This window comes from Anser anser (genome assembly GCF_964211835.1).
Source record: "Anser anser genome assembly, chromosome: 5".
Classification (NCBI taxonomy): Eukaryota; Metazoa; Chordata; class Aves; order Anseriformes; family Anatidae; genus Anser; species Anser anser.
In genome coordinates, this window is record NC_139725.1 from 35,800,286 (window position 1) to 35,826,990 (window position 26,705).

Here is a 26,705-nt window from a genome sequence, read left to right on the forward strand (position 1 = left end):
GCCCGCCCAGCAGCCGGCCTGGCCCCTCGTACGGGGGCGAGGGTTGGCGGAGGTCACAGGGAGCCGTGGTGCAGCGTTGCCTCGGAATTAAGAAGAAACTGCGGAACCGTGCACCCGTACGTCTTTCCGAAAGCTTTAATCGAAAACACTTTATTAACACTTAAAAAATTACTAAGAAAGAGTCCAGGCTAAGCCCCACGGAAAAAACAGGAGCTCTGAGCGCTTCACCAATGCTGCTGCTGCTTTGTTCCCACACCACAGGTGCTATTCCACCAGGGATTGCTCAGGAGCCTGCCCAGCTCACTGTTTTGGACCTGACAGAGGGACCAGGTTTTAAAGTAGAGACCGCTGAACTAGGAGTAAAACGAGAAACGGCAGCGCAGTCCATCCTTGTGCCTCACATAGCCAGGAGCTGCTCCAACTCATCGAGTACTGCTGAACATTCCTTTATTTCTGCTTGGAAGGAAGAATGCTTCTCCAGGGACTGCTGCCTCTCTTCTTCTGCCAGTTTCCACTTAGCCATTGCCGTCTGTATGGAAAAGTCAGCGTACACAACATCTCACTAACATGACAGTGCAAGAATAGCAGAACTAAACTTCCAAAGCAGCTGCAACTAGAACAGGGAAAAAAAACTCCAGACATTTTTGAACTCTTCAGTCTCACCTGCTAAGCTAAGGTTAGCCTAACTTGACTGGGACATCTTTCACCACGGTTCCTTGAGAAAAATGCTAACTTAACCACGACCAAACATTTGGTCTTATGTAATAGCAATTTCATTAAGTAGCTCAAGCTTCTTACCAAGAATTGCAGAGCTGTAATTTAATGACTATTTTGGTCAGTACACAGACAAGTTTATTATTGAAGCCGCTTGTGCTTGCATACTACTCAGCTCCCTGAGGTCTCCCTGAGGTCACCGGTCTGCATGACTTCAGGTTAAGTCTTCTCCGTGTTCTTCCAGTGGTGCTTGCAGCCACCTGCAACAGTCTTGAAAAACCTTTCTTTCTTGAGAAGAGCTGCTCTAAGCAGAGACAGCTCCATTTCCAGCACTGACAACCATCTTTACACAGGAACTGATCGAGCCTACTTTGAAAGCTATCAGTCTTCAGCATCGCTTCCATCTTCTGTCTCGTTCCAAGTCGAATTGTGTATCATTAAACTTTAAATGACTTCGATAAGAACTACCATTGCCCCTCCCAAACTTTGCTGTAAGCCCTCTATTTATAAGAGGAGTAGCATATACCATTCCCTTACTGCACTTCGGGAAGATTAGTAAGGCTGCAGGCATTTGCTATCTAGAGACCAGAGCAGCACGAGGTGGAAAACAAGCTTTAAAATTTCTCTCAGCACCAGATGCTCACTACCTGTCTGACTCTGAAACAAAGTCAGCCTTACCTGAAGTGCTTCCTTTTCTTTTTCAGCCGCTTGATTAAATACCCTCAGTTCTGCTATGAGCTTCTCAGTCAGCAGCTGAAGAGCCAAAAGAAATGGTTTAATATAATGCAAATAAACACCTCTCAGCAGCCGTTTTTACACACAAACTTCTCACCAAAGCCCATTTAACTCACTGCCATTTCAAAATTCTCTTACCATTGTCTGCTTCTGGCATTCCTTTGTCTTTTCTTCCTCCTCCACAATGTTGCTGCCTGTAACTGATTTATGAGATACGTCTGTATATTAGATGTTCTTTGATAACTTTGCTTGTAGGAACTAACAGCTTCTCAAAATTACTTTCTACAGCAAGAGAAAGTAAATCGCTTTCAAAATTTATCCAGGACAGGACTGCCTGAAGGAAGTGTCTATTTCTCTTACATTAGAAAAAAAAATCCCCCACCAGTATTTCCTTGACAAAGGAGAAGCCAAATATTTTACAAATACTAACAATACAAAAAAATAAGAGGAAAAATGTTCTGAAGAACTACCAGAACAGTATGTAAAATGCATAGCCCTTACCAGGATCAATGTTTCTGCTTTCTAAAATGACCATGCACGTCTCCTGAAATTTCTTGAGCTTCTCGACTTCTTGCGCCAGGCCTTCATTCTCCTCCTTTAATTCCTTTATAGTGCTCTGTCATTAACACAGGTTTTAAGTGAATCAAGTTTCCAGGGGGAATTTCTTCCCATTAATCGGTAATGCTCAGCGCAACGCTAATGGCTTAACAGGTGCTCCTCCAGTACCAAGAATTACATCTTACCCTGCCATCTCTACCACTGCAGAGAAACAGACCCTTACTCCTGCTACTCGACAGGATTTATCACTTGCAAATGTCATAGCAATGGCTCAAAAAATTAATCCTAGAGATAAATTCCTTTTAGGCAGTTCTAGCACGTCTTTTCTTGTGCTCTATATAAATATTTCAAGAGTTTTATGTATAGAAGAGCAGCTAACTCCAGGAAGAAAGGGGCATCTTAGAATCTGTAGGCCACAGCATTATTCCCTGCATAATTCAGATATTACCAGGCAATCAGATAAGCTGATCAACCTCACGAGTTAAATGCAATTCTCCAGGAGAATCAATAAGCATGTGGATTAGGGTGATCCCGCTGATAGTGCCAGAAGCTTTTTTGAACATCCCATAGGAGGTCTCAAAGGCTCTTAAAGAAATTAAGCTGTGAGATAAAAGGAAAGATCATCTCACAGATTAGTAACCAGTCGAGAACTAGGAAATAAAGTGAGCTTGTACAACTGAAGGCTACAAGTAGGGCCTCTTGCACACAAGAGAAGCTGTGCTGTGTTCTGAAGTTATCAGCGAGAGGTGATGAGTAACGGGGTACCAATTCTGAATCTAAACTTGAATTAAGAAAGTAAAATCTTTGGTGATTTTCACAGAATCACTGGGGTGGGAATAGACCTCTGGAAACCATCTGGTCCAACCCCTGCTCAAGCAGGGAGTTCAGATGGAAGCTCCCGTGTTTGAGTTTCTGCCCATTGCCTCTTGTCCTGTCACTGGGCACCACCGAAAAGAGCCTGGCACTGTCTTCTTTACAGCCTCCCTTCGCATATTAATACACATTGATAAGATTCCCCCAAGCCTTCTCTTATCCACACTGAGCTGTCCCAGCTCTCAGTATTTCCTCACGGGAGAGATGCTTCAGCCTCTTCAATATTTTAGTGGCCCTTCATTGGGCTCTTCCCAATATGTCTTTGTCTTTCTGTACTTGGGAACCCAGAACTGGATACAATGTTCTAGGTGTGACCTCCTCACCAGCAATGAGCAGATGGGAAAAAATTGCAGAACCCTATCCAGATAGGAAAAGACTATGCAATAATATGATACAATAGCACATGAGGAAACGTAAGGCTATGTACACTGATCTCTCAGTTGAATACACAAAAGAGAACAAGGTCACTCCCTCACAACTTTTAGAGCACAACAGTAACCAGAACTCAAGTGTTCTTAGTTACTAAAACATGACCATACACACCCCTGAACCCACACCTCCAATGCCATGTGCTGTGGCACACCACACTTGTGACTGGTTAACACAACTAGGAAGGACTGGGCAAGTGAAACAAGGATGACTGAACAAAATAGCTTATCTACTGTAATAATATATTAAGACGAAAAAGATGTAATAGATCTCAAATGATCCGTGTAAAGTACTGAATGATTATGTACTGTTTCTCTTCATGTAGCTAGGAAGAATCTGGTAATAGTGAGGCTCTTTTATTAGAATTTCATGCAAGTATATCACTGTGAACTGGAAACAAACATTCTCCTGCAACGAGTTTGAGATGGAATTGAGTTCTGGTGACTGTTAACAGCGATCTGGATGCATTATCTAGCCAAATACATTTGCAGCACTGATGATTACCAAATATCTTTGGTGTTGTTGGCAGAAAGAACCCATCCCACTCAAACTCTACTGGCTTCCAATGGAGACTGGAAAATGAGTAAGCCAGTCCTTTGATCTAGCCCTGCAGGGGAGCAGAATATAAGAGCTACTCAAGGATTTCTACCCCATTCCCATCCTTACCTGTGCTCCTGTTAGTCTGGTGTGTAACTGCTGCTTGGCTGTTTCTAGCAGCTCATTCTTGGTTTTCAGCTCTGCTTCTAGTTTGTATCTGCTCAGAGGCCTATAGAGTCAAACATCAAAGACTTAAGTGCACAAACATCAATATCAGACACCTTTTACTTTCATAAACGTGTTCTTCTATGAAGGATTTACTCTTATTACTGACCAAGAGATTTCATCAGCAAATTTGGCAACAAAGCTGCATATGGTTAGAGCTCATCATAACCCTCTGAGAAGGAACGTTACTGCACAAGGACAACTAAGAGCAATGTGAGGAAACATACCCTCTTGTAGCAGTCTTCTTCAGAAGTGGTTCTACTTTCTTGGCAGATTTAGGAAACCTTAAAAGATATATAGAATACAATTATCAGATCACTGCATACTTACAGATTACTAAATCTGTTCATGTGACAAGATCTGATTGTCCCTCTGTATTCAGCACTGGTGAGACTGCACCTTGAGTACTGGGGTCAGTTTTGGGCCCCTCACTACAAGAAAAAGTTTGAGTTGCTGGATGTGTTCAGAGAAGGGCAAAAAAGCTGGCAAAAGGATTAGAAAACAATACAAATGAGGAGCATCTGAGGGAACTAGGGCTGTTTAGCCCGGAGAAAAGAAAGCTGAGTAGAGACCTCATCACTCTCTACAACTAGTTGAAAGGAGGGTGCAGCAAGGATATCAGTCGCTTTTCTCAGGTGAAAAGTGATAGATAGGACACAAAGAAACAGCCTCAAGTTGCACCAGGGGAAGTTTAGGTTGGATATTAGGAAGAATTTCTACATGGAAAAGGTGGTTAGGCATTGGAATGGGCTTCCCAGAGAGCTGGTGGTGTCACCAACCCTGGAGGTATTTAGGATATGTGTAGATGTGGCACTTAGAGACATGGTTTAGTGGTGGACTTGGGAATGTTGGCTAGTTGGACTTAAGGGTCTTTTCAAGGCTAAATGGTTCTGCGAAATGCTACACTGTCTTCAGGACATTTGTCAAGTAATAAATCCATCTATACTTCACTTTCATTTACCCTTGATTTGTAGCTTTGAAGACACCATCTACTGGAATATTGGAGCTAAAGTTAAAATTAGGATCTTTGTTGAACTCTGGATCCAGTGTTTTACCGACACATTGTTTCTTTGAAGAAAAAGCCATCTGCATTTCTGCAAGAAAAAGACAACAATGAAAACACTATGGTCTACAACAGATCACCAAAATATGCAGTACTAGTGGATCATAAGCCTTCAGTTTGAGGAGATCACAGTTATATCTGACTAGAGTAAATACTTTAAGGTAGCAACAACTAAGGGTAATCTTCAAATTCCTCCCAGGATAAAGGGTCCAGGTAAGCTGCAAGTATCTCCTGGTAAACACTCTCAGAATGTAGTTATCAGACTAGCGCTAATGAAATGAAGTTTGAAAATGATAACGCAGGCACAATAATAAACAAAATCTCAATGTCAAGTAGTCAGCAAGCCACAGTGTTCCAAGCAAAGTTGTTCAGTACTTGAAGTAAAACACACACAGCCCACTTGAAAGCTCTCAGAACTTTACATTTCTCTTCATTAGGAGTAGACACGCTTCTTAAAATAACTAGAGAGAATTAGCTTTCTCTGTAAAGTGTATAGCTTTAAACCACAGCTATTTGAGTATATAATGCCTTGTTAACACAGGGGATTTTTGATGTTGGTTTTATTTTTATCTTTTTTTCTTTTTGCAATTTAAGTCTCTTTAAGTGACATGGGACAGTTTGGGTTGGAAGGGACCTTAAAGGCCATCTAATTCCAACCCCCTGCCACGGGCAGGGTCACCTCCCACAGACCAGGTTGCCCAAAGCCCCATCCAGCCTGGCTTTGAACACCTCCAGGGCACCCACAGCCTCCCTGGGCAGCCCGCTAGAGACCAGCTCCCACATTTTAACTTTTAAAGCCAGGTTCCTCACACAGCAGCAAACCGCTACAAGCACTAACAGCACCACCCCCCGCACGCGTAACAAAACGGGACCTGACCACCCACAAAACTCCCCTGACCGAAACCCACGGCCGCACCGCAGCTCCCTCCCAGGCCTCCCCCCAGCACCTTGGGCTCCCCCCGGGGCCTGGACTCACCCGCAGGGCTCCGGTTCCGCTCCGCTCCCGCACGGCCCGCCCGCACCCTCAGCAGCCGTTTGAACCGGAGCGGGCGCCCAACGGTCGGGCGGTGCCGCGCATGCGCACAAGCGCAGCGCGCATGGCAGCGGGGAAGGGCTCTCCCCTGAGGGGAGGCGCCGTGCAAATGGCGGTCGCCCTGAGGGGGCGGGCAGGGCTTTAACTGCCGCCCGCTGCCTCCCACCGCCGGGTGGACGCTCGGGGAGCGGAGACCTGGAGGTGTTTGAGGCCCTCAGGGGGGTTTTGCTCGCTGCTGAGCCTTGGGTGTGCCTCCTGTGCTTGAGGTGGCTCAAACCGCCCCGAGTGGGCTGTGTGAAGTGGTTAAATTTCTAAGTTCCTTTCGCTGTGAAAAAAACTGTGAAAACAGGGTTTTCAAAATGGGGGGATGTCCCTGCAAATGGTAACGGGAGGAGGTTTTGGTGCTGAGAGGATTGCAGTCGGCGTTGCTGCACAGCCGGGGAGCAGCTGTGGTTGCCGAAACACTGCCCCGAACGCCCAGTACTTGAGAGCTATAGCATGGAAATTTAAAACTGAAATATGCTTTACATTTCAAGAAGGGCTTTAGCTTTAAAAGAGCACATTCCTAATCTACATTAGGCAGTCATGAAATGTGCTATGTATTTCAAGAAGGGTTTTAGCTTTAAAAGAGCATATTCCTAATCTCCATTAGGTAGTCATGGTCCCTCTCCCACAGAGCCCAGAAAACTCCTGGATGTCAAAAGGAGTGATTCTCTTAAAATGTATATTTTCCTTCTGCTGATGATACTGGAAAGTGTGTTAAGCACTTAAAGAAAATTAACTGCAGCATTCTTGGTGAAAATGAAGCATCACGCAGATTTAGAAAAGTTTGTCATAAGCATTTATTTTACGTCAACGTGTAGAGGGAATGTTTTGTCTTTTTTTTTTTTTTTTCCACAGACAAAGGCAAGGAAGTACCTGTTTTTCTGTTTGTTTCTGGTAGAGAAAAAACATGTAAAATTCAAGATTCATCGGATATGCAAATTTTAAAAAGTTACATCTTTGTAGCCTTGAGTGGAAATAAGCTATGGAGACGAAACACAAAGCACCCAAATCGCTGCAGGAACGAGGACACTTTTCTCAAAGGAGAAACCTCACACTGAAAATCTTTGGCAGTACCAGTAATTTGTCTGATAAAACAAATTGAAACTGTTCCTAAAAATAGATTTGGGCTTGATTCTACAGCCTTCTCCATGATCAATAAGAGGCTGCATCAACTGAAAGGTCTTGATGAGATTTTTTTATATCGGTTTTGTAGAGATCTGTGAACTTGGACTTCACATAAAGCAGTTTCTGATTCAGTAGAAAATGAAAGACTTTTTTTTTTTATCAATACACTCCACTTGAAATCTAGATTTTCTATAGCTGCAGGTTTGGGTTTTGGCTCTTTTTTTTTTTTTTAACATGAGCTCTCTGTCTTTGAATATCTGGGGAGTTTCATCTCTCTCATTATGTCTCTCCTAGGCAGCTTGACAAGAAAAATCGAATCACTGTTTAGGAAATGACAAAACAGGTTTACTCGATAAGTTCTGCAGTACAGCTGTGAACATGGCACAGGACACTGGAAGGGCAAAGGGCTTGTTCTCTGTCATGATTGATCTCGCACCCTCTCACTAGTATTGTGTTTGCTGGTTCTGTGAAAACACAGGTATTTGCACAGCTGATATACTATGAAATAGTCTCAGCCGAAGGAGAGGTGGGAAGAAAAAGGTGATATTTACAGTTCCAAGGAGATTTCGACTTCCCCTTTCCCTAGCAGTACAGTTTTGTTTTCTGCAAGATTTCAGCTGTTGTAACCAGAACTTTGTGCACTGGATCGCTTGATCCAAACATCAGGCATGTCTGGTTGGCTGTTCGGTAACACCACCGGGCCTTCACTCCCTAATCCAAATCGATTTTTCCATGAAGAGCTGTTTTGCTGTGATGCTGCTGGAGAGATATCAAAGACTGTCTCCCTCAGGTCCAGCCGCAGGGTATCTCTCTTCCCGTTCAAGTAACCTCTCTCTGTTTGACTGTACGAATCAGACAGCTCTAAGACATCAGGACAAGAACTGGCTGATTCAGCAAGCTTTAGGCCTTGCTCAAAATCGCTAATCGATGTCTCACTGGAGATGTTGAGCATGTCAAAAGAGCTGCCAAGAGAACAAAGGCATCTGTGAATTTTGTAGATGTCAGCAGCAGGAAGATGGCTGTTGTCTGAGGTATAATCCGACTGCTGCTGGGCAGTGTCACTAGAGCACTGTGATTTATTGAGCTGCCCTTCTTCTTTCATGCCAGCTGGCTGGATATAGTCCAGCCCAGACCCATCCCAAGCTTTTGGACCGTACTTTTGACACTGACAATCTCTGCAGAGTCTCTCCCTGTGAATTTCTGCTCCTGAGCTGCTGTGCTTGTAAGGAGAGGAAGTTTGCAAGGCAGGACACTGGCACAGGCCAACCTGCTGCTCTCCGAGGGTCTCCTGCAGATTCTGTCTCTCTCTTTCAAGGGAAGGGTGCATTCCTATTCTTGGGCATCTGTTATCTTCAACCTGCGTGTCTTCAGAGAGCACTGATGGCCTGTTGGACAGCTTGCTTGTAGAAGTGCTGTTGTCAAAACTGTCGCTGAGTTTTCTCGACAAAGGCTGGAGCTCGTACTGTTCGTTTGCAGTGTTGGACTCCTGGACCTTCCGCAATCGGTTTTGCTTCTCATTTCCCCCACAGGCATAGCTTCCATTTGGCCCAGAGTCATCAGAATAGTCTTTCATGTTGTGGGCACAAGGCCAAAGGATCTGCCCGCAGTTCTTCTCTGGGCCAAAGAAGCAGCACAGTGACTGGAAGAAGAAGCTGGCAAACCCACAGCTGATACACTTGATCATCATTATGAATATCCCTAACTTCCGATACGCCAGGACCGTAGCAGGCAGCATAATGACCCCCGCAGAGAAGAGGGCAGAAGCTGCCATCGCTGTGGCACAGCTCATCTGCTTCAGGGAAAAGGCCACTCGGCTCAGGCGGTCTGAATGGGGGCACAGGTGATAGGAGATGCAGTAGTTGACGGTAAAGTCAACAGAGAGACCTACTGCAGCTGAAATGAAGAGAGACTCCACTGCGTTGAGCTGCCACTCCAAGAGGACCAAAAGGCCAACAGTTACCAGCACAGTGCCCGCAATGGCAGTAACAGAGAAAATGCTGAGGAGAACGTTCCAAGTAGTGAGCAGCAGCACCACGAAGGAAATGGCTATGGAGAGCCCCATGACCACCATCGTTTCTGTGCTCAGACTGTGCTGGAGGTTGTATAGCTCTAGTTTACTGGTAAACCACCCATTCTGAAGCCCCACGGGGGCAGTTTTCATTTCCTCTGTTACCCAGAGGTTGATTTCCTCATAGAAGTGTTTGGCTTTGCTGTAATTGAAGCTGTAGTGATAAATGGTTTGAAACTGCAGTACCAAGGCAGCAAGATTTCCCTCTCCGTCAAACCTGAGGCCCAGATCGTATGTTTCTGCCCCTTCCCTGCCTTGTTCCAGGAGCATCATTTTGATACAGTGCAGGAAGACTTCACTTCTGTAAGGGAAAGAGAACTGGTTACAGCAAAGGTTGAAGCTGTGGTCTCGCTGGGAGCACTGCCGACTGTCCATCCACCTGATAAACTCCTCCATGAAGCACACGGTAGACTTCTGCTCTGCATCGGGGAAATAGAAAGTTTGGTTCTTCACCTTTTGGCAGAATTCAAGGAGCCACTTCTGGGCATCGGGGCTTTGGATTGTGAAAGTGGCATCAGTCACTAGGGTACCATTGCTTTTTGGGTTGAAATGGTCCCCATTATCCACAGGCAGAATGCCCCAGACTATTGTGACAGGCATATGCTGCCCTTCTCCATGCTCTAGCCTCTCAAACATGAACTGGTGGCAGTACTCAGAATCGTACCTCTCAAAGGGGTGGCTCAGCCGGAACACCTGAACAGATGACGTCTCAAGAGTCGGGAGTTTGAGTTTCGGGTTGGAACAGGAAATGTAGGCACCTCCTATTGCTAAGGCAGCAAACCAGCAAATCCAAATGTACCGAAACTTTATTACCCCGCAAGGCAGAAGCTTTTCAAATAGCAGCTTGGAGGTTTCACACAGCGTCTTCTGGAGACCCCTGAGAATGTAATGGAGGGAGAGGGCGACTCTCTTATGGCCAGTGTTTTTCCAGTAGTCTTCTGGCTTGTAAATGCAGGTTGTTGCTATGTAGCGCTCATACAGCACAGCCGAAGAAGGAAGCCAAGTCATCATGAATACCAGGTTCACCAGTACAGAGGTGCCCATGTAGACAGCAAAGCAGCGGATGGCTGTTATATTGCTGATGTAGCTGGCGTAGAAGGCAGCACCCGTCGTGAAGCAAGACGCCAGCATGAGATACGCAAAGTGGTGCATGGTTTGACTCACCCACTGAGAAAATCCAGCAGAAGGGTTCTGGCTCTTGCTGAGGTTCCAGAGGTCGAAGAAGACAAAGGTGTGGTTGGCACAAACGCTGCTGAGAATGATGACCGCTGTCAGGTTTACAAAAGGGAAGTAGGTGAATCTGAAGGCCACCTTGTACAAGAAGTAGGAGATCATCAAAGAACTAACAACAGCGAGCAGGACCATCGAAGTAATAAAGACTGAGCGTAAATAAAAAGAAATGCTTAGAAAAATAGCTAATATTGCCAGAACTGGATACTTGGTATCCAGTAAAAGATAGTGCTGGAATAGTTTCTGTTTAAGGCCCAGGTCCATTCCAGTGATAGATGTATAGTTATCAAACAGATCCCAGGATTCAAGATTGTCTAAATAGATCCCCATCATAGATGCACCTTTCCTTGTAGGCAAAAACAGCAGGCTGTATTTGAGGGATGGCACTTGGTACTCCATTGTCTGGGGACTAAGAAAGTCTCTGTCGACCAAGAAGTGAAGAAGCTGGTAAATAGCATTGAAGCGGGTACATTTTTCTGGGACTTTGGCACACTGAGAGTGTTTCTGTCTCACAGTCTCAGGACCTATGCAAGATGGAGTGAGGATACCTTTGTGGTAGTCTGGAGCACAGGCACGAAGGAGGGCCAGGGTGTGGGAGATGTCCCCTTGGGTTATCTCCAAACAAGAGGACCTGTTGTACAGGACAGCGATGTAGTTTCCCAGAGACCAGCTTGGGCAGCATTCATTGGCTTCGGTACGTTGGCAGAGGTCTCTAAAATGAACGTGTGAACGTATCTGAAAAACAGCCGAGGGAGCATCGTGTCAGATCCTCTGCACGCTTCATCTTGCAGCCCTATGGGGTTCTTTGCTTCTTGCAGTAATCGTCCCCTCCCATCCTGGCATACAAGCCATGGCTTGCCATCCTCCCAGTGACAAACTGCCCATGCTAAAGATATTGAAACACACTGGCCTTTTGTCAAAAAATGAAACCCTGTTCACTATTTATATTTTATAACATCTGATTTGAAAATGTGGATCCTTCTCCACTCTGTTAGTGACAGCAGTGCCCTTCATTTTACAGTTTGCAAGGCTAGAACAGAGAGGGGATACACCTTTTACTATTTTATTTTATTTTATTTTATTTTATTTTATTTTTTAATTTTTATTTTATGCCTTATATTATTACTAGACTTGCCAGTACCATCACTGGCTGTTACTGGCCTGACAGATGCTGCAGGCACAGCACTGCAGTGAGGGTGTTGTTGGCAATATCACTGGCAGCGCAGGCTGAGAGTGCAATATTCAGTGAGGCGGGTGGGTTTGGGAGCCTGCACTCACCTATGTGCTGTGGGGTGACTTAAAACCTGACTTGGCTGTGGCTCCTTGAGCTGCGTACCTGGCAGGGTGCAGTGTGAACATGCTGCCTCCTGCTAGCGGGACGTCAGGCTCTTGCAGCAGAGGTTTCCTGGGTCTGATCACTTAGAGTTATTACAGATCCTACAGCAAATACAGCTAATCCAATTAAGCCTCCCACTTGCAAAGCTTGCTGTGGCAGTCTCCACGACAATAGCTCCATTTTGGTAATTAGGTTCTGCTGCTCAAAATTCACAGCAGCTTCTGATGGACATTGCTGGCTTCTGGACCAAGTTCTTGTTCAGGGTCTGATTATTCTTGTTCAATGGCAGCGGCTACATTACTTCAGACCAGCTGATAGGTGAAATCATTCTTGTTTTGCTAAGTCAGTAAAATGCTTTGGAGTCCTCTAGGCTGAAGCCTGTTCTGTAGCTTACGTTATTTTTGTCTGCTACTTCCTTTCAGCTAGATATTAAAGATGGGAAAGTCAGGAAAGAGACAGCATGTATGTATGTTCTGTGTGACATTACTAACCTTGTCTTGTTCGATTTGACACATGGACTGAATAGCTTGCAAGTTCCATAAGCTCCCAGCAGTCGTGGACATAAATACCAGCTGGGAATAGCTCTTTTCTGAAAGAAAAAAAAAAAGGAAGGAAAAAAATAGAAAGTATTAGGTAATGATGATGAATTAGCCAAGCTGGCTGGAGTAGACTCTGTGTGCATAAAAAAAATAAATAAATCTTGCTGTCTATAAGACTGCTACGGAGGGCTCCCTGGAGGGAACCAGGTCACAAATAGCTTGTAGTGAGTGGTAGCATCTGCCCTGTGCCGTCCGACCTCTGCTCTCCACCCACCTGGCAGCAGCAGGAGAGCAGGGGGAGGACATTTGCAAAATCCACTCTCCATGTTGTCAGCGTGCTTCCAGTGAGTGTTGTCACCTGGTTCTGCAACCCCCTGCTGCAAAGCAAGGAGCTGAAGTTCAGCCAAAAACTCCCAAGGACCTGAGGGTTTGGTGTTTGCCTGGTTTCAGAGGTGGAGTAGAGGCAGGGGAGGGAGTCAGAATACCTGCGTGCTGCTCCTCTTTCCTCTACTTTTTAGCATCCATCTGGGGACAAATTTTGTGTGTCTTGGAGTTTTCTCTCTCTTGTTTTTTTTTTTTTTCTTTTTCCCCCTTTTTTTACTGTCACGTTTTTCAAGAAGAAAAGAAGGAACAGGGATAGACTAGAAACAGAGAGGGAGGGGGGAATATGCATTTTTTTCATAGTATTCACTTTTGATACAGGTAAATGGTGAAAATGTTAGTCTTTTTATTTGCACCCTTAAAGTATATTTCTAAAGGGTAAAAACAAATATGGCAAAAAATCAGACAGAGAAACAACTCCAGAATTTCGGAACGAGCCTTTTCTAACCACTTGATTAGGAAGGGCTGAAAGATCACTATCCCAGAGGTGGCTTAGCCTTCGCAGAGTGGTATTGTATGCACTGCTTTCTCAGAGTGCTTTCACAACATTTCCCAGTGTCCTAAACTATTTTGACAGTTCTGAGCTCTGAGTGCCTGACACTTACTACCCCATCAAGACTTCACTCACCCGGGGGACCGCAAAAGAAACCATCCGCTCCGTAGATTTGTTCCACCATTCTCCGTGTCCTGGCTTCTTGTCCTCCCTGATCAGCCTTTTGTCCTCTGCTAATGCCAATGTCATCATAGCTAGCAAGAGAAGAGATTGTCTGTGTAAGTAGAGAGATCTTCTGGCAATGAGTTACGTTGACCGGCAAGGCTCTGGTGCCATACACCACGCTGCTGCAGCAATAACTGTCACTGTAGTCTTAAAAGACAGCATTGCTTTGATGAGAGCTTTTTGGTATTGCGCTCACTGTGCCCTCTGTAGAAATCTGCGTGAGGCTACGTGAGAACTTGCATCCCCTTGTGCAGACATGCTGAGTCCCACTGCATTCTCTTAAAGGTAAACAGTGAAGTGAATGCATGGAGAGTTTAGAGCCTAACTCCTGGATTCCAGAGCAGGGAGTCCAGGTGCATCGCAGAGAAAAGAGTGCAAGGCACTTCCCAGTGCCTTGGTTGCTTCTGAGCATAGGATATAGGATGTAATTCACGTAAATATCTTGGAACAGTGAGTCATTAACTTTATAGCCAACATTTTCCTCTAAGCCCCCAAACCAAACTCAAATACCTTTTCTTCTCGGCATACGGTGAAAGGGAGAAGGTCTTCTTGTAGCCTGTATGGCTCTCTACATTCCTCCACACGACGAGCTTTCTGCCAATGTCTGTATCTCGTGGCTCGAAACCCTGCAGCCAAGAAAAAGTGTTTTGTCATCAGCTTGCTTTCTAGTTTAGCTTAGTCTTCCTTAATGCTTCTCCTAGACACAGAAACTATACGAGATTATTACTGCATCTTGGAGAGATATAGAAATCGAATTTTCCCTGGAAATATGACCTCCCTTACATACCAGAAGCTGGTGAGGACATACCACCAGAGCAGCATGCTGGGCCTCAGGGAAGGAAACTTAACGCTGAATACCAACAGAAATGCTTCAACAGTGAGAGCTATTAATCAGTGAAGCAGTGAGATAGCAAGAAATGAAAGCCTTTCACTAACGTCCTTTAAAGATACAACAGGCCAAGTGGTGGCACATGCACTGGACACAGTCGTGGCTGGACAAAAGAGTGGGTGAAGTCACCGTTTCTCTTTTGGTGACTGTGGTATCAAGAAACAGCAAGTATTGTGCATTACTCTCAAATATTATGTCCGTCCGGAAGGAATCTTGCTTTGGTTGCACATTGTGAAGACGAGGGGAAAGGACAGCAGACCACTGAAAAGCACTGCCATTTTTTTCTAGTGGCTTTAGTGTCCTCCTTGATTTGCTGTCCTGCCTCTATCTGCAGAGAAGGAAGGAAGCACAGACTTATTTTATATGGCAGAAAGACTGTATCAATGGTTGGCCTGTGGACATTCCTTACGTTCATATTGACATTTTGTCTGTAAGGACTTACCATTAGGGGTTCAGAAAAATCAGGCAAATTTCCAACAAGCAGGCCAGCTAAAGTGCAAACTACAACCGTCACTGAACACAGCACCAGGACGGCTATGGGCCACTCCGCGATCATCTGAGAGTAACTGGAATCAACAGAAGAAAAAATGCAGCTGTTAAGGCACTTCTGCTTCGAGCATGAAACCTGCTGTTGAACCAACACAATGTTAGTGAAAGGAAGTAAAAGAGTTAGGCCTTTCTGGTTTGAGCATTTATTTATTGAAGAGCTGCGAGGCTCTAGTACAGCTATTAATGAACATATTATGCCTCCAACTGCATGTTTGCAGGCAATTCTAATTAACTTGGGTAATTACATTTTGCCTCCCTACATTTTCCTGCTTTTTCAGTCAGAAACAATAAAACCCAGACTGTTCTGTCCTAAGGCAAAACGAAGCTTTAAATGTTTAACTTAAAACATTGCATTTAGAAAGAGCTTTTTAGTTTTTTGTTTTGTTTTGTTTTTTGTTTTTTTTTCCTCCCCATTGTACAATCTAAGCTAGTAGCTACATTTACCATTTGGCCTGCAGATCTTCAGCCCGTGGACCCTGAGAATTCATAGAATATTCTGAAGGCTCTTCTACAGATAACTATCTTAAGCAAGTCCGTTGTCATTGCTCTACATTCACTCACTGTATGGGGGCCTGCCTTACTGCTGGGAATTATGTAGGCATCTGCAAAATTAGAACGGGATGGAAACCACCGATCTGATGTGCGACTGCTGTTAGGATTGTCAGCAGCAGCCACGGAGTGGACAAGTGGCTTCTGGATCTGCAGGATGAGTGAATCTGTTAAAATATTGGAATGGGTTCCTTCTCTGGCTTGGCAGGTTTCTAAGTTTTTAAGATGTATTTGGATGTATTTCTGAAATATAAGAAAACCTTTGTTCACAAATAGTTGACAAATATTTGGGCTTCATGGGGAAGTGAAATATTTATGAAACTTTGAGCAGCTGTGCCAGTGTTTAGCAGCCTTGAGGATCCTGCTTGCTTGATCTTTTGCTTCTCTTTCCTCTTCACTGAGTCAAATAATGCAGCTTTCTTCTCCTAATTATAAATCATCTTAAACCCTTCAAACAGCTTTTTGCATGACTTCAGGTCAGGTCTGGTTTGGTTTTGTTTTCGATTTAAGGCTCCGTTATCAAATTTGTTTTCATAGATGAAGTCTACACTATGAAAATGAACAAAAATTGCCCTTTCCGCATTAGATTACATAATATCTGGAGGCTATTTTGGGTTAATTCCATGACCAATTAACAAATAAAAATAAAAATAAACTTCAGTATCTGATGCCATACCCAAACCTTCCAGAGAAAAACAGTTTACAAAAATCAGCTTTTAAACAGAAGTCAAAAGCAATCAAAGTATTTTAATTTTGAGAAACATATTAAAAATCCTCTGTATTTTGGAAAGGGTGAACTTATTCAATTTTTTTAAGGATGTCAAAAGAGTTCCAGGCATGTTTTCATGTTTATTCGGTTTAGGCATTCCAGCTGAAGCTGTTGTTTAGCAATGTTACATTCCACAACAGTACTGCACGCCCACATGCAAAATCCAAGTTCTTTGCGAGGAAGGAATTTCTGTTGCCTATTTTCATGCCCTAAACGAGAGTTTCCTAATACTGTAAAGAAACTCAATAAAGATAAAAACTGCTATAAAGCAAATACAATGGAAAATGTTCCTTTCACATTTAATTCTGATCATTAGGGGATCTTTATACTTTAATAATCAAATTTGAAATGTTTATGTAATTTCTTTTGTATTAAAGGTGAGCTTCATGCTGATAGGATCTCTTTATATGTTCACTTAACTTGAAAGCAGAAAACTGGAGATAAAATAATTGTGGTACTTAGCTTTTCTATTAAAATGCTATTTTCCCAAGCATGGCTAGACTAGCTGTACTTCTTCTCACTGTCAGGGAGCATCCTATACTTTTGCACAAGGATTGCCTCTTCCTAAACCTAACCTCCTTGGAATATTTTACATCTCTTAACTTAACTGCAGATTTTCTGGTATCTAACTGTATGAAAAACTAGGAATCGTTGCACGTAGTCTGGGTACAGACGTCTCTTCCACTGTAGCCTGTGAGAAAACGCAGGACTCCACTGTTACTGCTATTGCTGCCCTCCTGATTCCCCGTCTGGTAGGCCAAGCTGGATTAATCCAATAAATGTGACTATATATATATATAAAGCTGTCGTATGGACTAGAGCCAGGCACCTGCCCTGAGAACGGCTATCAGGACTGCGTTGCTATTCATTAACGCAGGTTAAATTGATCTCGCAAGCAAATTGAGATTTTTCCAAGCAGATGGGAAGCACGGGGCAGGGAGCGCTGACCTTGCCTCTGAAGCAGGGCCTGCTGGGGACATAACCAGCAATAATGCTCCGCGTTTCCTAACAGCGGGGTAGGAGAGCGGTGATAATAGGGCAGAAGGACAGCAAGCTTTTGATATTAAACATACCTTTTTGGCATCCTGAAAGCTTTGTCGTGTCTGCAGACGGAAAAGAAAAAAAAGAAGGCGTCATGATCATTTATTATTTTCCTACAAAGCACAGTCCCGGGCTGCTAATGAGCAAGTTAACCCATTCAGGGGCTGCAAAGCACCAAGCTGAGCTGCTGCTGCAAGAGTTGTTTGGCACAACGTGGATTAGTCTAATGAATAGCAGAGCCTATTCCTCTCCCACTGGCATTTTAACTAAGTGTGATGGGAAGACAGGTATTAACTGCTCTTTTTTGCTCCTCTAAAAAACACCACAGAATATAATGGACATACACAGTAATCCCACATAAATTGCCCCGTAACACCTGTCCATGAAAATCTATCTAAGTGCTTTCCTACCGAATTTTTAAATTGCTTCTTGATAAGAGCATAACTCTTTACAAAATTTCATGAGCTGGGCTAACAGTGCCTACAGTTTTTATTCTCCGTTCAACTCAGCAAGGATTTTCCAGAAAGGTGAATCTCATTTGTTTCCTGAGCCATTTCAAAGATGTTTGTCCAATCTAGAGCAGTAGACGGCCAGTGGAGCTGCAAAAAACCATTTTACTGGTGTTTTCCTCACAGGGGAGCTTTTGTCATTCCTCTCGTAGAGCTCTGAGGAACAAAATAGAGAAGCGTTCTCCAGGGGACCAAGGTTACATTTATTAACGTGGGGCTGGTGCCAACTGGTGCCCCTGCGGCAGCTCATCCCTCCTGGCACGTCGTCGCGAGTGGAAGGAACAAAAAAGTGACAAAGCAGAGCTCCCCACGGAGGAGTCACTCCTTGTGGCACGTGTAATAAATCACATTGTATTTTCCTCATTGCTCTCCATAGGTTTGAGAGAGAGGGGAGCAAAGAAAAATCCTCACTAGATTATTAAAGAGAGGTCTCCTTTTGGCAGCACGCTGCCCATTCTGTGCTAATTCTCTCACAATAGCTTCTCGAGCAGATTTGCTCGGATTAAAACCCCCTTTCTACCATCATTACAATATCACTTTTCTGTCTGCTAGTCCTGCACATTCTGCCAGGGATTTGCAATCCAGCTGCATTTCCTGCTTAACTAACCTGTTACGGAGAACGCAGCTGACAGTTTTGTTGATGTAGTGTTGATGCAAATGCAAACACAAGCAAATTAAAGCCTCTGTTAATGGTTACAGAATGAGATCATAAAAGGCTTTTGTGCCTAACCCCACACGGCTGTACGAAGGCAAGGAATGCTGCACCATCTCCTAGCAGACATCGTTTGGTGCCTGCTGCTGTGGTAGCCAAGGGATCGTGGTCTGTGCCAACAGTGGGCTCCAAAAGGCACATTCAGCGAGGCAGGATGATGCTGAATGGGGCAGAGGATGTACTTCAGGCTGTTGAGGACGCCTATGCTGTATGTATTGTTACAGCACTGCCAGCAAACATCCACCAAGCAAGCAATTTGAATCTGTGTGCTCTGCACACAAATGGATCTTACCTGATTCTGTCACGGACAGCACAGAATTTATATCCTTGTTGCTGTCCAGCCTGGAAAACCAAATCGTGCTCCCCAGCTTTGTATTTCTCACTGCTCTGCGGTAGCCAGTGCTTATTACCCTCTGCTGCCTCTCTCCTCCAGCACAGGCAGCAGCTCCAGTGGGAGCAGAAAAAGAAATTAATTGTGCTTTTATCACTCAGAAACTCCACCAAGATAAAGGACTAGCCAGCTGGGTATCTTGCAATGCAAAAGGAGAAAAGAGGAGGACCACAGAATTGGCCGTGATCACAGCTGGATGATCTAGGAGTAGCGGGGTGACCTTGGCTTTACCCAGCAAGTCACCTTGAGAAGCAAATTCTGCGGGAACAGCATCTGTCTGTACGCTCCCCACAGAGGCAGAGAGAGCAAACTCCATCCCTCCTGGCTTTTGGGGGCAGCTGCTGCCTCAGACTGGGGAGCAAACCCACATTTCACGCGTTCCCCACTCAGACCCGCCTCATCCCCTCCCGCCGCCCACCACGAAGTTCGGGAGATGCTTTGCGAAAGCCTCTCACCTGACTGTCACAACGTGATGCTGCACCGGCCGAGAGGGTCGCTGCCCGGGGGACCACTGTTTCCAGGGGGTTTCTGAGACCTGGTGGTGGGGAGCTGGCATGGGGTCACCGCTGGAAAGGTGGGAACACAGCACGGACCTCTCGCCGTGCCCGGGGAGCTGGGGCAGGCCATAGCTGCCTCTGGGCTCCTGCTGGTTGCAGGGGTAATACAGGTGATGCTGCTGCGAGTCCTGGGAGCTCGACGGTACCTGCCCGTTGGACTGGGTGGGCGCTGGCCCCAGCGTGCGACTGGAGGAGGGCAGGTGGTCGCCCCCCAGCCTGGGGGATGCAGGAACGGGGCAGTGATGGACCGGGCAGATTCTCTCCCAAGAGGTGCCGCTGTAGCTGGGCTCGGTGTTGGCGATCTCTGGCATGGCGAGGCAGGTCTGGCAAGGTCCTGCATTGCGTTTTTCTCTGTGAGAGGAAATAAAGGGAGGGTGAAACCCTTCTCCGTTACAGCACCGTATTGACAGAAAAGCTAAACGGGGGAATCTTGCCTCCCACTTAATGCAAGACCTAAAACCTCCCCCTCTCTTTGCTGTATCGGGAGCCAGGGCTGAGCTGGACCGTGCTTTTTACAAGAACATCCATGACTCATTCAGGGACTCCAGCTGATGGTGAATCCATCATGTCTTTGTGCATGTTGCTCCAAAATTATGAAAAATCGTGTAATGCTCCCATGAACAGTGTTCAACTCCTCTACTGGCTGTGGTTTTAGAAGCGAGGTATGGCTGCAACGTGTAAGCAGAATTAAATTTTGCTTATGGCATTTTACTTGGATGAACCGCGTTGTTTCTTCTTATTTCTCCAAGATATTTCTGTATGGAAGGGACAAGACAAACTGGCTGCTGATAAAGGCCTGGTCCTATCCCAGGAGCACAGCATAATTACAGAGACCTGAAGGACCAGTTACTGTGTGACACCAGGAAAACCTTTCACCAAGAGCAGAATGAGGCCGCACTGATCCCAAAATGCCTCTCAAATTGCCATCTCAGTGTGTCGGGGAGCTTGAGCAGCACTGTGCTATCTGGAGCTCAAAGCAAGCACGATATGGAAACACCAGTAGTCTCTGGAGCTTGATCAGAGCACGTGCCGTGGTGTCTACAGCTGACTTATGTGCCTGCTCTAGTGTCTAGCATCGAGAATTAAGCATGATGGATGATATGGGCCAGCTAGAATCACAAAGTGTCTCAAGGCGTCACAGAATTTTGAGTGCTGGAGCGAGACAAGAATGAGATGAACTTTAGCCTGAGGCACCTGATGTGATGAGGAAAAAAAAAAAAAGAAGGCAAAATATGTTTGAGAAAGGAATATTTTTGAAACTTTGCAGAGTTCATCTCATTTCTCTTTCAGACAGCCACAAAAAGACAGAATTCTAGCAATTACACGTCTCTGGAACTGCACCCAAATTTAACTAGCACAGTGATATCAATGACAAAAGAGATTTGGAGATTGCTGTTAGCTCAGTATTGCTTGAAAATTGGTATTTTTTTCCAGAAAGGAGGACATACTGGCCTTGGCAGCGCGTGCTATGTACTTTCCAACATCAATTGAGCTTATCAACACCGAGAAACTGTATTTCATTATTATACAAAACGGGCTCATTTCACTAAAATCATTACAACAGAGTAATGTTTGCAGTAGCTGCTCTTCCTGCGCTGGTGCGGAGACTCATGGTGCAGGCATCATGCTCGGCATTACTTGCACACAGTCCCAGTCCTGGGGCTAATAACAAGGAGACCCTGACTGGTTGGACACTCTCCAGTGCCAGTTTTTATGCCAGAAGACAACTGCAGACAGGGACGGCACGGTCAAGGATGCTCATTGCAATGACAGCGACTTTGGAAGCAAGAACTGATGTTCACATGCAGATTTGGGGTCACGAAATTCATTTGCTGGATATTTTTTGGCCTACAAAGGAGAGGAGAAATGGCAAAATGGTATCAAAGTAGTCAGCACATGCCCACGGCTGTGAGTGAGCTTCTCTGCGTCCTTGGGAGATGATGTACACCCAATGGCGGCAGTCAGACAGGGTCCGCGAGACCCTCGCCATTTCTTACGACAGTAGAAGTACAAATCGGTGGAAACGAGCCAAAGTTTGCCCTGAAGCAGGTGCCAGGAAACCCGCAGCCAGATGTGTGCACACCTTGCTGAGATCAGCTTGACGGGTCCTTCCCGGCAGTGCCAGCACTCAGCTGCCTCCGCTCCGCACTACAGAGGACTGGTAAGATTTCAGCCAGCTCGCTGCAGCGCGAGGGAGTGCTGTGTGCCAGAGCACAAGCTCCTGAACAGATTGTGACAGTGACATCCCATCCACCCGCAGAGTTTGTCAAAAGAAAGAATACAAAATCCCATCGCACGAAGAAGTCCTTGCGGCCCTGTCACAGATGGATTAGCGGCAGGATTACCCAGACTTTCAGAGACCCTTGAGTTGGGTTACAGCTCCATGTGAAGGCAGTTTCCAACACAAGGCTACAAATATGTCGTTGGTGTGTGCGAATGCAATACCGGAGAGTGCAAATCAAACGGCAGCAGTTCACGAGGTGTAATCTGAGGCCTCGTCTGGGCTTGCTACAGCCCCATCAGAGTCATCCCTGATGCAGCGTGGGCCAGGTGCAACACAGGCAGATGAAAGCTTACGGTCTGCAGTCACCCATCTAAAATGGCATATTTAGTCACTGCCTATCTACAGTAATTATAGAACCAACCATACCGGGACCTACTAACCACCACATCCCCTACAGCTCTGGTGAGCTGCAGGGGCAGGGTTTAATTGTGAGAGCCGACCTGGGGAGCATCTCACTTCCACTCTTGAGATCAAAGCGTAATTCATCGCTCTCTTCCCAGATTTCCAGCGGCTGGAGTGCAGGGTGATTCTGCTTTGTAGCTTTGTACTAGCAGTGATGGGACGGGGAATTTTCATCAGAAAGCTGGGATTGTGGTAGTGTCAAACTTTGGCAAGGTCTAGACCTTTTCCCACTCCCTTTTTGATGTCTCCAAGTTATTATTTTCCCTCTACCTTGAGCCTATCAAGCCTATTTTCCCTAATTTAGGTACACTTTAAATAAGCAATGTTTTCCTAAAATGCATAATTGATTCACAGAGACTGCCACACTAATGACTTGCACTTTTTGTATTCCCACACCAGTAAAATATATATATATATATATTTCAAAGTAAAAAGAAAATTATTTTCCATTTAAACTGCTGGATTTGCATAGGGACCAGAGGCTTTGCATAACTGAATTCATCTGATGACTGCACCGCCAGGTCTGCCCGCCTCATCTGTAACACTGGACAGAAGAGAAAGGCTTTCACAAAAAACGCTTTGAAGATGCTCAGGGAGATGCAGGAAACAGGCAATGAAAAATTCTTTCTCTGAAACCCCTCAGCTACAGAACCTCCTGGTGGGTTGCAGATTGCGTCCAGGTTTTTTTGCACATACATCAATGTTCTCAAGGCTAATATTTCACACGCAAGCCCATTCCCCTTGTTTACCATCTCTGCTGCGGATTTCTGTCTGGTTCCATCCTTCCTCCACATTTTGTCTCAGCTCCATCCCCTGGCTGCTCAGTGGCTTCATATTTTAGAATAACTTTAGCTAGTTCAAATCATTCACTCGCGACTCTTCTTCATCATCTCCTTTTCAGGCTAAACAATTACAGTTCTGTCAATCACCCTCTGGATCCAAGTTGCCTTATGCTCATCTCTCTCCAACGCCGTGACAATGTGACCTTGGTTATCCAAAATCCCCAGGGAAACCTGGAGCTCACAAATAATGATAGCTTTGGGTAATTACTGGTGGCAGTTCTGCACATTTTGGGTTTTCGGTTGCTACGCTCCCAATTAGCCAGGATGCTGGCGGGCTAAACATTTGATCTGCTGAGGGCTGCACCAGAGACGTGGTCCTTGTTTGTCTGCCTGTGAGCAGGTCACGAGCACTTTTCCGGGCCCACGGGACCCTGAACTGTGCTTGAAAAATGGTTGTGGGGGAGTTTCTGATTTCTGTTTACTGTCAGGCAGGAGAAGAGGTGAGCAGAGTACTGCGCTGGGCTCTGTGCCACTAACAAAAGCCAACACCACAATTCTTTTGAATGTTCATTCCCATCCTGGGACGTGTCAGATGTTTGACATCTCTGGGATTGTGTGGGCAGAAATGGTCTCTCAGCCTCAGAAAAGCCTACCGAAGCAGCCTGACAGCCTCCTTTTTCTTCTTCAAGCTCAGCTGGATGCAGCCGAAGTGATGCAGAGAGAAGAAAGAGGAGGTGTAGGGCAAGTGCCAGACTGGAGCTAACTGCTCCTGTTACCCACAGCAGTCAGTTGCGTTTCTCATGCTGCTTTCCCCTTGAGATGTCTAGACAGTATAATAATCCAATTTATGAAACTGCCCGAGTCAATTTGAGTGCAGCAGTGCTTTTCTGAGACAAGTGCCAGGGCACAGGCAGCCCACCTGATGTGGGGGAGACAGCGAAAGGACTGAAGCCTCTTCCCACGGTAAAGCAGTCAAGATAAGGTCAAGGTCAGGAAAGAGACAGCTTGCTGCCACTCCACCTCCGCTGGGGTGCGGAAAGCTTTTTTTTTTTTTTTTTTTTTAAGAAAGGTTATTTATCTCATCCTTTGCATACTAAGGAGAGGATCAGAAAAGCAGCTCTCTGCATAGAAATGATGGGCATCACCTACCAAGTGATGGAGCTGATACCAGAGTCAAATGGCAGCGTCTCCCATCGACGGGAGAATCTCAAGGGGGAACAAAACCAAGCGAGAGTAAGGGCGGGAGCCTGTGCCTTGACTACAACCAGATCCTATTTCCACAGGAACCTTCGCTCAATCAGATATTAAGCACTGCAAAATTTCATTCACAAATAGAAGCTAGTGTTATTTTCTTTCCCTTTTTTTTTTTTTTCTAGCCAGGTTTTCCTTGCACATCAGCTGCACGAGTTTTCCCAGATGAATAAAAGGAGAAATTCTTTCTGAATTAAAACCATGTGCTAGAGGTCAGCTTCCACTGAGACGAATGGCTTTTTCTTCGGGAGTTGTAAATGACTTTTTAAGAATGGGATTTTATACTAGAATTTAAACAGAGGTTTTCTCTTTCAACATACCCCCAGCAACACAGCAGTGAAGTTCTCAGAAGAAAAAAAAAAAAAGAGCTTGTGTTTGCTTGTGTTTTTTAAGGTGATGAGAGCGCCCCTTTTCAGAAATTAGGGAAGGGTTCATTGCATTTCACTCTCACCTATTATCTAGATCCAGTGCCGAGCTGACAGGGAGAGACAGGCACTTCTCGAGCAATTTGTCTCCTCCTTAGGCAGGGTCAAATTCTTGTGCACAGGAAAATTTCTGTGTAGCTGCTCCTCGTTTTGCTTTTTCACTCTAGCAGCATAACAGTGCGTATCCTTGAGAAGAGCTACAATCTTTTTTTTTTTTTAATGAGACTCCTGAGTATGTTAAATCTTCATGAAAAATTAATGAGACTGCAAAACTCTGCTTCCCACGTAGTCTGCCAAGAAAAGTATAGTTTTATAATTCCTCCCATTGACTCGCCCGAACAGCCTTACCTTTATTTACCCCAGGCAGCCCGTGCTGCTGTGGGTACGGGTATGTGCGACGGGATGCAAGCAGACACAAAGGGCTCGGTGGTCCCCACCCAGGCTTCAGCGCCAGGGTAGGTCTGGATGCAGTTTGCCGTATGCACACTGGCAGTGGAAAATGTGCAGGTAAAATTGCGTTTGCTAACTAACCCCCATTTGGAAGAAAACAAAAGAAAACAATACCTTGCTATCCCGGTCCTAAAAAGGTCGGAAAGAAGGGGTTGTTTTCAAACACGGGGAGTTTTCTGGTGGTAAATTCAGCAGAGCATTGGCTAGGGCTGGAGGACAGGCAGTGCTGAGCTAACCATTCGGTGGCTAGTGAAGAGCCGTGCATGAAGAAGCAGTTACATATGTGCTTGCTCAGGAGTCGGAGAGCGATGCCTGCACTTAATTGCCATAAATTCTAGTTCTCAAGTATGCAGCACGAGTGAAATTAAAAACACGCCACTTTCAGATGGCGCAACTCCTAGTGTAACTTAACTCTCCCAGCCTGCAGCGCTCATTGCAAAGGACCCAGTCAAATGAGCAAGGATTACCGAGGCAAGCAAAGCTAACGGGGATGCTGGTAGCTCAGCCCCCATCCCATGCCACGAACCGAAAGCAGGGCTGGACTGCATATATAGTCACTCGGCGAGCTCCGAGACCCAAAACCACCCAGCCTCAGGCTGAGACCTCCAGAGCTAAGGAGATGAAGACAGAACTGAAACTCGGCTTTCAGAACGAATTTGGGTTTTGTTCGCCTCGGGGTGTGCCCCGGTCAAACAAACCGAGGATGTGAACAGCTCAGATCTGTTGCCTCCGGTCTACCACACGGCAACGTGCTTGAAAATTTGGGGTGGCTCCGTGCCCGTGATGCTTGTTGACATTTCCAGAAAATTAACACGACCGCGGCCGGTGTAAGGCACCAGGTAAGGGAGCGCAGACGGCACGGGGGGGGGGGTGAGCAGGAGAAGGCTGCGGGGCGTTATAGAGAAAACCTTTGGAGTGAAAACCCAGCGCGAGGAGGACTGAGCACCGCCGGCGACAGCCCGGCACAAATCCTCGGGGGAGGCCAACCAACGCGGCGGGCCCCCCGGAAAACGGGGAAGATTTGGGCGCAGCGCCCCACCGCCACCCCCCCCAGCCCCCTCGGCTCCTACCTGGGCGAGGCGAGGCCGCGGCCTCCGCGAGGCCCCTGGGGCCGCTGCTCCCCCCGGCGCGGCGAGGCCGAGCCCGGCGCGGCCTCCATGGCCCGCGGGAGGCAGCGGCGGAGGCTGGCGGCGGGGCGCTGTCCGCGGTGCTGAGCGCTGCCGGCGCCGCGGAGGAGGAGGAGGAGGAGGAGGAGGAGGAGGAGGAGGAGGGTGAGGAAGAGGAGGAGGAGGCTGCGGAGGCCCGGCGCAGCGCTTGCGCGGCCGCGGAGGCGGTGCCGGTGCCGGTGCTGGCGGCCAATGGCCGCGGGGCCTCGCGGGCTGCCCCCGGGGGAGGCTGCGGGGTGGGAGAGCTGGGGGGAGGCCGGAGGGGAGGCTGGGCGCTGTGCCGGGAGGGGTTGAGCGGGTGGGGGGTCCCCCGAGCGAGAGCTCTGAGGCTGGACACAACCATGCTCGCCCCGCCAGCCTCACCCCCAGC

General features: G+C 46.2%; 2 protein-coding genes across 2 annotated transcripts; both read right to left on the reverse strand.

The window, feature by feature from the left end:
• Window positions 1-120: 120 nt before the first annotated feature.
• On the reverse strand, window positions 121-6,214 carry KNSTRN (kinetochore localized astrin (SPAG5) binding protein). Its single transcript, XM_083836879.1, has 8 exons — window positions 6,111-6,214; window positions 5,033-5,165; window positions 4,299-4,355; window positions 3,976-4,075; window positions 1,951-2,065; window positions 1,588-1,649; window positions 1,393-1,467; window positions 121-529 (listed from the first exon to the last, which is right to left on the reverse strand). The coding sequence occupies exons 2-8, from the start codon at window positions 5,161-5,163 to the stop codon at window positions 398-400; spliced, it is 672 nt and encodes a 223-aa protein (XP_083693005.1). The 5' UTR covers window positions 5,164-5,165; window positions 6,111-6,214; the 3' UTR covers window positions 121-397.
• Window positions 6,215-6,995: 781 nt separating this feature from the next.
• On the reverse strand, window positions 6,996-26,434 carry DISP2 (dispatched RND transporter family member 2). The gene is made up of 8 exons (XM_083836852.1): window positions 26,240-26,434; window positions 19,474-19,926; window positions 17,439-17,468; window positions 14,941-15,064; window positions 14,120-14,235; window positions 13,520-13,638; window positions 12,463-12,560; window positions 6,996-11,370 (listed from the first exon to the last, which is right to left on the reverse strand). The coding sequence occupies exons 1-8, from the start codon at window positions 26,326-26,328 to the stop codon at window positions 7,951-7,953; spliced, it is 4,449 nt and encodes a 1,482-aa protein (XP_083692978.1). The 5' UTR covers window positions 26,329-26,434; the 3' UTR covers window positions 6,996-7,950.
• Window positions 26,435-26,705: the final 271 nt, after the last annotated feature.

What these genes read in the sequence shown, in the direction of transcription:
- KNSTRN (XM_083836879.1), bottom strand. Translation starts at nt 5,163, where the DNA reads ATGCAGATGGCTTTTTCTTCAAAGAAACAATGTGTCGGTAAAACACTG. An exon ending in TTCAAAGCTACAAATCAAGG is followed by an intron (nt 4,356 to 5,032) that starts GTAAATGAAAGT and finishes ATATCTTTTAAG; the next exon opens with GTTTCCTAAATCTGCCAAGA. An exon ending in AAGCAGAAACATTGATCCTG is followed by an intron (nt 1,650 to 1,950) that starts GTAAGGGCTATG and finishes CTCATAAATCAG; the next exon opens with TTACAGGCAGCAACATTGTG.
- DISP2 (XM_083836852.1), bottom strand. Translation starts at nt 26,328, where the DNA reads ATGGAGGCCGCGCCGGGCTCGGCCTCGCCGCGCCGGGGGGAGCAGCGG. An exon ending in CGCGGCCTCGCCTCGCCCAG is followed by an intron (nt 19,927 to 26,239) that starts GTAGGAGCCGAG and finishes TTCCTCTCACAG; the next exon opens with AGAAAAACGCAATGCAGGAC. An exon ending in TTTCTTTTGCGGTCCCCCGG is followed by an intron (nt 12,561 to 13,519) that starts GTGAGTGAAGTC and finishes TTTTTCTTTCAG; the next exon opens with AAAAGAGCTATTCCCAGCTG.